Source organism: Bison bison, unplaced genomic scaffold, assembly GCF_000754665.1.
Source record: "Bison bison bison isolate TAMUID 2011002044 unplaced genomic scaffold, Bison_UMD1.0 scf7180017864286, whole genome shotgun sequence".
NCBI lineage: Eukaryota > Metazoa > Chordata > Mammalia > Artiodactyla > Bovidae > Bison > Bison bison.
In genome coordinates, this window is record NW_011494858.1 from 4,987,912 (window position 1) to 4,999,943 (window position 12,032).

The 12,032-nt window shown below is 38.0% G+C and overlaps 1 protein-coding gene across 1 annotated transcript in view; it reads left to right on the forward strand.

The window, feature by feature from the left end:
* Positions 1-12,032, forward strand: part of CCDC178 (coiled-coil domain containing 178) — a gene marked incomplete at its 3' end in the record, with an annotated part of 338,625 nt that overhangs the window by 131,045 nt on the left and 195,548 nt on the right. Inside the window, exon 17 of the mRNA XM_010849787.1 lies at positions 3,091-3,250. Within this exon, the coding sequence (XP_010848089.1) occupies positions 3,091-3,250 (160 nt within the window). The remainder of the gene's footprint in view (positions 1-3,090; positions 3,251-12,032) is intronic.

Below are 12,032 nucleotides of genomic sequence, written 5' to 3' on the forward strand. Positions count from 1 at the left end.
ATCTGTGGGGAAGAAAGTGTTCTCCCCATCCTACTCCTCTGCCATCTTAGCTCCTCCCTCACCCAACCTTTTTGATAACATTTTTGAGGTAAGAATATAGAAATAGATATTGTATAAAAACTTCATGGAATGTACTTACATTAATTGTCTTAAAAATGCCTCTTGAACAGTCCCCTCATTAGTCATAGGAATACCTGACAAAGGCCTTTCCCTTTCAGAATGATCATGCTTTAAGGCTTACTGTATCCATAGGCCCGCCCTCCCCACTGAGAAACTACATATTCTTCCTTTACTCCTCTTGGTTCTTATTTTCTAACACATTGAGAACAGAATTTGGAGGACTACTGGAGGAATTTACATTGGGCACGTTTAAAAGTGATGGTTTGATTTAAATATAGAAAGCTAATACACCATTAGCAAATCATAACACTTGAGGGATTAAAATATCAGAAAAACATTATGCACAGTCTAATATACTATGTATTAATATCTTAATGGAGTCAAGTCAATGAACTCCACAGGATTTGTTTAACTATTACCACAGGGTATAGGGTAAAAACTTATTTTCAAAATAATCATACAGCTTTATCTAAAAATTCCTGGATCATATTCAGAGTATCAGATAAGAAAGCAAGGAAACATTTTCTTTGAAAGATATTTATCTGTGTCATTTACTATCTTTAAAAATATTGGGGGCTTAAAGGGAAAAGCCTGAAATTATACAATTTACACTAAACTTGCGAAGATGTTCTAGGGGAGCTGACGAAATTTTTTTTTTCAAGATTCTTACCGTTTCAACTCTTAGTTTCCTTCCGTCCTGTACCTAGATTATATTGCCTTAAAGCAAGAATAGTCACCAAGTTTCAATGAATCAATTCCCTCCCTAAACTTGACTAACGTCTGCCTTTACCCTGGAAGAGGAGAAAAAAAACAGTGTGTCATTTACAAATCTATTAATTAACAGTGATGACAGTGTCAAATAAGATTTAAAGCTAACGTTGATTGACTTCCTAGTGTGCCAGGTACTTGGTAAGGGCAATCTAAGCACCTCTCTCATCCAGTTCTCACAGTAAATTCTTCTATCCAGTCAGAACATTCACACATGAATGCTGAAGGAACAGGCTCAGGGAAATCAAATGATTAAGACTGCAACAGTAGTTAGGAGTGGAACTACTCCAGTAAGGTTTGTCCTGTTCCAAACTGTATGCTCTTCTGATGGTGCAAATGGACTCCTGAACTAGGACTGGAACGGAAGATGACTGCAGATTAACTGTATTAGGGATAATCTACTGATTCTTTCACCTGGTGTCAATGTTGCTATTAGTGAATACTTCCATAGGACGTCACAGAAGAGTTATGGATGTTGTTAGTACGGGAGATGAAGTGGAAAAAACACGGGTGAGATAGATGAAAGGGGAGGACTTTATTCCATTTAAAAGAAGAGGCAGCCATCTAAAACTTGTGACCAGAGTCATGTTTTCAAATTTGCTAATGACAGACAGCATAGAGAAAGAAGGGGAAAAAAGTGAGTATTTTGTGTTGAGCTGCTGAATCAAATACAGCTAGTCAGAACTGGATTTGAATTCTGGGTCTGTCATTTATTAATTAGCTTATATAAGCTTAGTATACTGAAGTTTAGGTTTTTCATCTGTAAATGGCCATAATAATTATCCTTTCATGGGGTGGTTGTTGTGTTAAATGAGATATTATATTCAAAGTACTTTACCATTTTAGACCCTCAAAATTTTTAGTCCTGCTGCCTTTATAGCTAACTATGAAAATGATTCAATTTTCCATACCAGTAGAGACGATAACGAATGTGGGTAACATAAGACTGTGCTGAGCTTTTGCAACTCTGCTTATTCTGGATTCTGGGTTACTGATCAACTCTGGCAATTATTTCTAAAATACATTTATTTTTGCAGCATTGTTTTAACCACTTTTTAATGATTTTTTTCTACTTAGTATAGTTCCTAATATAACGGATTTCACCATAAAAAATAATTTTACCTTTGAGTCAGGATGCACTTAATTGCAAATAAGTAAAATACATAGCAGCAGTGGCTCAGATGTTATAGCGTCTGCCTGCAATGTGGCAGACCCGAGTTCGATCCCTGGGTAGGGAAGATCCCTGGAGAAGGGAATGGCTACCCACTTCAGTAGTCTTGCCTGGAGAATTCCATGGACAGAGGAGCCTGGCAGGCTACAGTTCACGGGGTTGCGAAGAGTTGGACAGGACTGAGCAACTAACACTTTCTCTTTCACATATACATTACACACACACACACACACACAAGCTTAAATAATAAGGAAGTTAATTATTTCACATAACAAGAGGCCTCTAGTTAGGGTAAGCTTCAAGGTTAGTTGATTCATCAGCTCAACATAGGTACTCATTTTTGTGTTTCTTTCTCTCCACTATGGCTGTTGTCAGCAAATTTGAAAACAGGAGCCCTTGTTCACATTTAGTGAATGTGTGAGTGCCTTCTATATGGAATTCACCTCTTGCCTTTCATCTTATTGCACTATATGAAGTGAAGTGAAGTCGCTCAGTCATGTCTGACTCCTTGCGATCTCATGGCCTATATAGTCCATGGAATTCTCTAGGCAAAAATACTGGGATGGGTAGCCTTTCCCTTCTCCAGGGGATCTTCCCAACCCAGGGATTGAACCCAGGTCTCCCTCATTGTAGGCGGATTCTTTACCAACTGAGCTATCAGGGAAGCCCCAATATCTATGTTTACTGGTGAATAATGAGCCTCATGTTGGTTGGTTTAATCTGATCAGAATGTACCCTTGGAGTTATGTGCTGTGTGGAGGGGGAGTTCTTTTGGAATGACAACAAAACAGAGGTGCCCTGAGTAAGGAGCCAAGAGAATCCACTGCATCTCCAGAAATCGTCTTCCACCTGGATCATTTAGATGTATGTCATGGGCACAGACATATGGAAAGGGTCAGGGAATTTTTCCATAGAAATTCAGTTCTAAGACGTTTTTCAGTGTTGCGTATTTTTAACTGTATCATAAATACATGTTAGAAAATTACATGTGAATTGAATAGTGGCAAATGCAAGTCTTTCTTTCTTCACAGTGACCAGTTTATAACCTTGAGAGAGAAAAAGGAACATGCACAAGCTGTGTTTGATCATCTTGTAAATGAGAAAAAAGCCTGTGAAGAGAGACTCTATGAGGAAGAACAGAGATACAGAACGTTATTTAACATGAGGCAAAAAACTCTGGCCAGTATTAAGGTGAGTATTACAGTGGGGCCATTTTAGAATGAAGGAAATGTAGTGATAATCACATTAACAGCACTCATCTTTCATCCTGAAGTAGCAAAGATGTTTAGATTTTTAAAATAAATATATTAGCATGATGAACATGCAACTTTTCTTTTTCATTTAATTCACTATAAGTGTTTATAATATATTCATAGAGCGTATGAGTGCTGTATGCATTCTTCTCAGTGCATTTTATGTGCACTCTCATGTCTGTACTTTTACTCTGGGGTTTACTGATGGCAGGTTATATTTATTCCAGAGCCATTTTAATGTTTCTAATGGCAAATATGAAAACAGTTCATTTTGTTTCTGAATAAACATATTTTGAATGTTTACCAGCCACTTCTTTTTTAAAAAATAGAATGAGGATATTTCATGTTCTTTTCCTTTAAAAAAATCTTGCATATGTTTTAACTGAACTGTAAACCTGTCAGGAAAAAGGAGGGCGTATGGTAAAATGTTGTTTTTCTAGATCTGAAGTTTTAAGTTTTATTAAGCTATCCTTATTAAATTTTTGATATAAAATATCAGATATACCTTTAGTTAAGTGATTCACATCCCATTTTACATTTCGTAATAATTTTTGTTGCATTTAATTGAAAGAATAAATACCATGTTTTTTAAAAATATAAATGTTACTATTATTTGATACAAAGCAGAAATTACAAAAGTAAACAACTCTACTGTTTTTATTAAAACTATTTCCTGCAAAACTTTATAAAAATTATATGTAATATCATAATATATTTTTATCAAATATTTTTGAGCCTGATATATATTAAATTATGATATACATTTTCTATGTATTCAATTACTTTTTTCCCTTTTAATATTTCAAAGATACTCCTAATATATTTTCAAAAAGATTATTTGGAACAAATATGCATCGAATAGACATGAATGTGAGTGAATGAACATACCATCTATAACGCTATTGCTGTGATTCCCTCCTATAAGAAAATCATTAGTAAAAGAATAATCATTTTATTAATCATGTGCCTCATAACATAACATTTTTCCATTTTAAATGTGGCCATTGCATAGAAAAAGATATAGTGGTTTCCTATTTTTGTTGTTGTTGTTTTTTTCATCTTAAAAATGTGAAAATAATTGGTGCCATCTAGCGGCAGGCAACAAATGCTGCCTCCTCTTGGAGGAGTTCCTGGGACTTGGATGGACTGAAGAAGCTTAAGCTCAAACTCAGCTCTCGAAACAAGAAGGTTTAAGTACTTACTGACTTAAGCATCATTCCCCACCTCATGTTTTATCACAGCAGTGGAAGTATTTGTTTGACTTCTACCACATTTTCCAATTGTACTGGAGCTGAGGACACAGTAGGATCCCAATAATCATTTATTGACTGGCATTTCAGCACTTATATGGAATCATAATAATTAGTGAAATGCCAAATCATGTTAGCCGGAGAGAGAGATGAATGGAAAATCCTGTATAAGCAACCGCTCAGTAATTGAAAGCTGTGTTTCTTTTCGTTCAGACACTGCCTCTGTTTTCCCATTCTGAAGTATACCTACCCCCAGCCATGTGGGAACATCACATAATCTCAAGCTTGTTCCTGAGCACGGATCTCTATCTGAACTTGCTTTGTTCATCCATTTTTACTTCTTTATTGTCTTCTTAATCCTGCTATAATATGTATTTTTATAAGGACAGGAAATTTTCTGCCACATTCTTCTCTGTATCTTAAAAGCTCAGAACTATGCCTGGCACAAGAGAGGTGCTAAGATCCTCATTGGATGGCTGAATGAATTAAATGGATGAACATATGGTTTGCGGGGGCTAGTTTCACTGTCCACATGCATGATGATGGTTAAAAGCAGGAACATTTCAGAAATACTTTCCATACTACACCAGACTGATACTTCAGCAAATACTCATACTCATGCTGTATGCTGGAGAAGGCAATGGCACCCCACTCCAGTACTCTTGCCTGGAAAATCCCATGGACGGAGGAGCCTGGTAGGCTGCAGTCCATGGGGTCGCTGAGGGTTGGACACGACTGAGCGACTTCACTTTCACTTTTCACTTTCATGCACTGGAGAAAGAAATGGCAACCCACTCCAGTATTATTGCCTGGAGAATCCCAGGGACAGGGGAGCCTGGTGGGCTGCCGTCTGTGGGGTCGCACAGAGTTGGACACGACTGAAGCAACTTAGCAGCAGCAGCAGCAGCATGCTGTATGCAGAAACTGAATCTCAATCTCTCTCTCTCCCATCCTTTCTCCTAAATAATATCCAATACAGAAGAAATTTGCCATCTCTTCTCTTCCCTCTAGGTGACAATGGTTAAACTGTCTGTTTCTAGCAATTAAGGATTCTGCTGAGGATGTCAGTAATGCTTTTCAAATAACCTTTAATTTATATGAAATTGTCTCTTATCAGCACTCAGATCGTTCTTTCTTGTGTATTCACCTTATATGATCAGAAGAGTAGAGTTTGAACACGAAAAACTTAGAGATTGATGTAGCTTATCATTAGTGACATTATCTATGATTGTGATCAGTTATTGGTGTTAAAGGGGCTTCCCTGGTGGCTCAGTTGGTAAAGAATCTGCCTGCAATGCAGGACACATGGGTTCAATCGCTGGGCTAGGAAGATCCCCTGGAGGAGGGTATGGTGGCCCACTCCAGTATTCTTGCCTAGAGAATGCCTGTGGACAGAGGAGCCTGGCAGGCTGCAGTCCATGGGGTCACAAAGAGTTGGATACAACTGAGTGACTAAGCACATTGGTGTTAAAGAGTGGAAAAACAATGTACTCCTTCATAGAAAACATAGTCTCATCCCTATCTAGAAATTGGATGAATTTAAAAATTATAAATATAATGTAAAGCATTCCAAGAAAGAAACAAGCATTATTAGATATCATTATAAATATGATGTTATTAATCTGAGATGTCCCTGCTGGACAAAAGAATTGATCACTATTATGGACCGTTTAAGGAATTGCTTATTAAAACACTTTATGAAAGCCACAGTGGAATTAATTGAGGATGTGAGAAAACACACCAAGAATCAGAAATACAAACAGCTAATAAAATAAGAAAAATATACATAAACCTCTGAGAGCATACAGTGAAGTTCTAGAGCTAAATTTGGTCTTTTTCAGTTAGCAATTCCATATCAGATATCTTTAAATGATAGATTTCTTGAATATCGTTGAGTTTTTACTAACTGCCTGTAATTTACAAATACAGATTGTTTAAGATTAAAATTTATGTATCACATATTCATCAGAGTACTATAGCTATAGCTACTGATCTTCCTCTTTGCTTCTGGAAAGATCCAAACAAAACTGGAATTTAAAGCATTTTAATTTATCATGAGCCATCCTCAGAAGTCCCACTGTCTTTTCTGCATCAGTGCCTTTCTTTGGTGTTGGTTCAGTAGTCTTGCTGTCTCTGTAATTTAGGGTATGATATGAGCGGTACAGTGAACTACAGTGGATCTGTGGCAGACATGAGCAAATTCCAGATTGAATTCTAGCAGGGACAGTCTCCCAATACTTTGTATGGTTTATTACTTTTTCTTTTGCTTCATATTTCCCATTCTCAGAAAATACCACTTCCTTTGTCTATTTCTGTTTCAGGTTCAGCTAATAAGTCATGTCTTAACTCTTTCATATGATAAGTTCTTAGGTTGATAGAGAGGCAGTGATTCTGTAACTTATTGGACAGCCAGATACAGAAACAGTAAAAATCAGAAACGAATTTATTCTGAGATCATTTTAAAGATTATACGATTTTAAAAATTATTCTCCTATTGATCACAAATAATTTTTTCTTAAATACCTTTTATTTAACTTGTATGGGGTTATCAAATATTAATATGATCAAGGCCACTTTTCCCCCAGTAGGTAATGTTTGAGCAAATAAATTAATGAAATGTTTTGTTGTTGTTGGGTAGTTGCTAAACCATGTCTGACTCTTTTGAGACCCCATGGACGGAAACTCACCAGGCTCCTTATCCATGGGGATTCTTCAGGCAAGAATACTGGAGTGGGTTGCCATTTCCTCCTCCAATAAAATGTTTAGTTCAAACTAATTATGTTTTTTTGTGGCATAAAATTTCCTGTATTTCAGTCTACTTGAATGTTGCCGTCTATTGGTAGCACGTTCAAATTTCCTTCAGGAATTAATTTGTGAGTTTTACCTTATTTATAGTATTAAATGATCAATTTGGTCATAATACTTTTTATATAATCACACTTCTCTCCCATTTATTGTTCTAAAGTTAATATTCTCAACCTTTGCTCATCTCATTAGACTAATCTAATCCATATAGTCAAAGCTATGATTTTTTCAGTAGTCACGTATGGATGTGAGATTTGGACTATAAAGAAAGCTGAGCACAGAAGAATGGAAGGTTTTGAACTGTGGTGTTGGAGAAGACTCTTGAGAATCCCTTGGACTGCAAGGAGAGCCAACCAGTCCATTCTAAAGGAAATGCATTGGAAGGACTGATGCTGACGCTGAAGCTCCAACACTTTGGCCACCTGATGCGAAGAACTAAATCATTAGAAAAGACCCTGATGTTGGGAAAGATTGAAGATGGGAGAGAAGGGGATGACAGAGGATGAGATGGTTGGTTGGCATCACCGACTCAATGGACATGACTTTGAGTAAGCTCCGGGAATTGGTGATGGACAGGGAGGCCTTGTGTGCCACAGTCCATGGGGTCGCAAAGAGTTGAATACAACTGAGTGACGAACTGAACTGAATTTTGCATTTTGCTATCAACTATTGCAGCTTATTTTTTAGACGTGCATTTATAACCTTTATAGAGCAATACTTAGAATAATTTTGCTTTTTCAATTTATTCTGATTTAGTAATTAGTTTATATGATAGTTTTTTTGATTCTTGCTCTTGCAACTTGTTTAATGCTTTCTGTGTTGACATTACCTTTCTATTTTGTCATTATTCCTTTTTTGGTATATTACATGCCATGGTTTGACTTTTTTTTTTTGCCTTTAATAATGTAATATGGAGCCATTCTACATTTAGTTATATCGTTGCTGTTCAGTCGCTAAGTCTTGTCTGACTCTTTGTGACCCTGTGGACTGCAGCACACCAGGCTTCCCTGTCCTTCACTGTCTCCTGGAGTTTGCTCAAATTCATGTCCATTGAGTCGGTAATGCTATCTAACTATCTCATCCTCTTTCGCTCCCTTATCTTCCTGCCCTCAATCTTTCCCAGCATAATGGTCTTTTCCAGTGAATAGGCTCTTCCTATCAGGTGGCCAAAGTATTGGAGCTTCAGCTTCAGCATCAGTGCTTGCAGTGAATATTCAGGGTTGATTTCCTTTAGGATTGATGGTCTGATCTCCTTGCTATGCAAGGGACTCTCAAGAGCCTTCTCCAGCACCACAATTCTAAAGCATCAATTCTTCACTGCTCAGCATTCTTTTATGGTCCAATTCTCTCATCCGTGCATGACCACTGGAAAAACCATAGCTTTCCCTATACAGGCTTTTCCAGCAAAGTGATGTCTCTGCTTTTTAATACACTGTCTAGTTTTGTCATAACTTTCTTCCAAGGAGCAAGTGTCTTTGAATTTCATGGATGCAGTCACCGTTGGACTTCCTTGGTGGCTCAGATGGTAAAGAATCTGCCAGCCATGCAGAGACTGGCATTCTATCCCTGGGTCCGGAAGATCCTGTGGAGAAGGGAATAGCCGACTACCCACTCCAGTATTCTTGCCTGGAGAATCCCATGGACACAGGATCCAGAGGTGCTATAGTCCATAGGGTCACAAAGAGTTGGACACAACTGAGCAACTAACACTTTCACTTTAATTATAATATTTTTTAAAATTTGCATCTAAATGTGCTCTAATATTAGTAATGCTGATAAACTGTGAAAGATAAAGCTGAGAATGTAGGTTTGGGATATGACATGAAGACCCAGCTGGAAAGTTTACACTTAATTTGTAAAGCAGTGGGAGAGATGAAGAATTTTTGTGGAGTGCAATGTGGTTAGACATAGGCTGTAGCAAGATCAATTCAACAGCATTTTGTAGGATAACATGAAAAGAAATAAATCACAAGTTGCCAATATCAGTTACCAAAAAGTGCATTTATCCTCAGAGGGAAGAGATAAGACACTAATGGGTCAGGAACAAGGATTATAGGCTTAACAGTGACTGATGTCAAAGTGGATGTGATATGCAAATAAAGGAGCAGACTATATAGGAGGTGACTTGAAAAAATACAGTAGCATTTATAGGAAAAATAACTTTTTGATGATTGGCTTGCTGAGAAGATGGTCTGCTTTGGACAGTGGATACTATGCAAGTAAAAACTGAGAGAAGAGTTGAAATGAAGAAGATTGATGAGTCAGACCCCATGTTGATAGTTGAAGACGTGACAGCTTATGAAACCTTTGACCAAAAGTAGCCCACCAGGCTCCTCTGTTCATGGGATTCTCCAGGCAAGAATACTGGAGTGGGTTGCTGTGCCCTCTTCCAGGGGATCTTCCCAACCCAGGGATTAAACCCAGGGCTCAAACCCACATCTCATATGTCTCCTGCTTTGGCAAGTGGGTTCTTTACCACTAGCGCCACCTGTGTTAGATAAATGATGATGATGATAAAGCCTGGATGTCCAGGTTGTCATATTATTATCTCTCTGGGGCTCTGCAGCCCAACTAGAGCTCACTACTCAAAACACCAAGCCTGTCCTTCCATCCAGATGCACTAGCCTCACTCATGAGGTCAGAATTTCACTTCCGCAGGGATCAACAGTGCCAAACTTTGACAAAATGTTGGGTTACACATTCTTAATTTGGCCATTAGGAGAACATCAGTGGTAGAAAGAGTGACATCAGCAGATTGATAAAGAAAGGAGATTAAATGTAAAAGTGAAAGTAGAAAAAGCATTGAAAGAAGTTAGAGAAGTCAATTCTAGAATACTCTTTCAAGAGCTTTGCTAATAAAGGAACTTCTATATCTCTATTTGCTTGCAAATTGTCCCAGGTATGTTTTTCAGCAAAAGATAAAGAGACAAAATTGGGGGAAAGATTGTATTGAGTGCTGCTTTCTAAGTCACTTCAGTCATGTCCAACTCTTTGCGACCCTATGGACTGTAGCCCACCAGGCTCCTCTGTCCACGGGATTCTCCAGGTAAAAATACTGGAGTGGGTAACCATGCCCTCCTCCAGGGGTTTTTCTCCACCTTGAACCCACATTTCTTATGTCTCCTACATTGGCAGGTGGGTTCTTTACCACTAGTGCCACCTGGGTAAAGGTGATGCTTTACATGTTATGTAATGCATTTTTGCTTAAATGCTTCGTGCCCATTCCAATTTGTGATGCCTTTGAGGAAGAGAATAATGCCTCACTCAGGTGAGCACACTTTCAGAGTCCATCACAACTTCTAGGACAGAAGAAGAATTCAATATTCACTGAATGGAATTTCAAATGAAGTGATGTGACTCCTAAAAGAATCAGTGAAAGAGTGACATTTGTATTTCAATTTACTGTGGAAAAGAAGAAGGACATGGTTATTCCTCCATTCATCCATCTATCCATTTAATTATCCATTTTGAAGTCATGTACTAAGAATCAGAATCTGGGTGAGATTCTAAACATGGTGAATATAGGCTATTCACCTACTCTGTCTCACCAGCTCATTTAGCTTCACAGAGTAGTGGTGAAGAAACAGATACAAGTAGGTTAAAATAAGATACAACAACTGCTTTTCTTGAATTAAGCATAGAATTTGCTGGAACCCAGGAAGAAGACCTTGAAGGAAATCTGAGAAAGCTTGCTATGATGATAGTAGCAGACCTGAATCTTGGAGAGTGGGAGCAAGTTAGCCAAGGAAAGAATACTTAAAGTAGTGAAAACAATAGGAGAAAAGGCTCATGTCAAACATGAGGAGGCATTTAGGGAATTGGAGGTAATGTATTATGTTTGAAAAGTCATTGATAAGAAGAGTAAACAAAGCTACCATAGCAGTGGAGGAAAATCCCACTAAAATTAACAGAGATTTCCACAGGTCTGCCATGGCATATTGTATGGGGCTAATGGGTCAGGGGTAGATGGACACATTTGATTCCCATCAGCAGTTAAGAGTTGGGAAGGGCCTGAGGTGCTGAGACTGGGCTCTAAAGACTGTCATCAAAGAGTCTTGTTCCTATACCCCAATATGGTGAGGCACATATTTCTTTTTCTCTGTATTCCATGACATATAGTAGTGGTTGGCAGTCATTGATCGCATGTAATCAGTTGAAGAGGAATTAATGATTTGGATGCAGTGGTGCGTGCTAAGTCGCTTCAGTTATGTCTGACTTTTTGATACCCTATGAATTGTAGCCCTCCAGGCTCCTCTGTCCATGGGATTCTCCAGGCAAGAATACTGGAGTGGGTTGTCATTTCCTTCTCAGGGGATTTTCCTGACCTAGGGATCAAACCCGCATCTCCTTCTTAGCAGGTGGATTCTTTACCACTGAGCTACCAGGGAAGAACTTGATGGTTATTTGGCCAGATAGTGAGCAAAATGATAGACATATATGTTGTTTATTGACAACAGAATGGTTAGTGGGGTCAGCATCGAAAGTAATAGAATATGGACTTCAGAAAAGGCTTGAAACTGGATTAAACCAAATATGAGATACATTTGGAGGAGTTACCTGGAGTCCAGTGCCTGAGTTCATGTAAGAATCTTGAACCGAAGGAATAAGAGTTTGAATGGTAATATTATTGTGAGAACTATGAGTGTATATATCTATATATATATA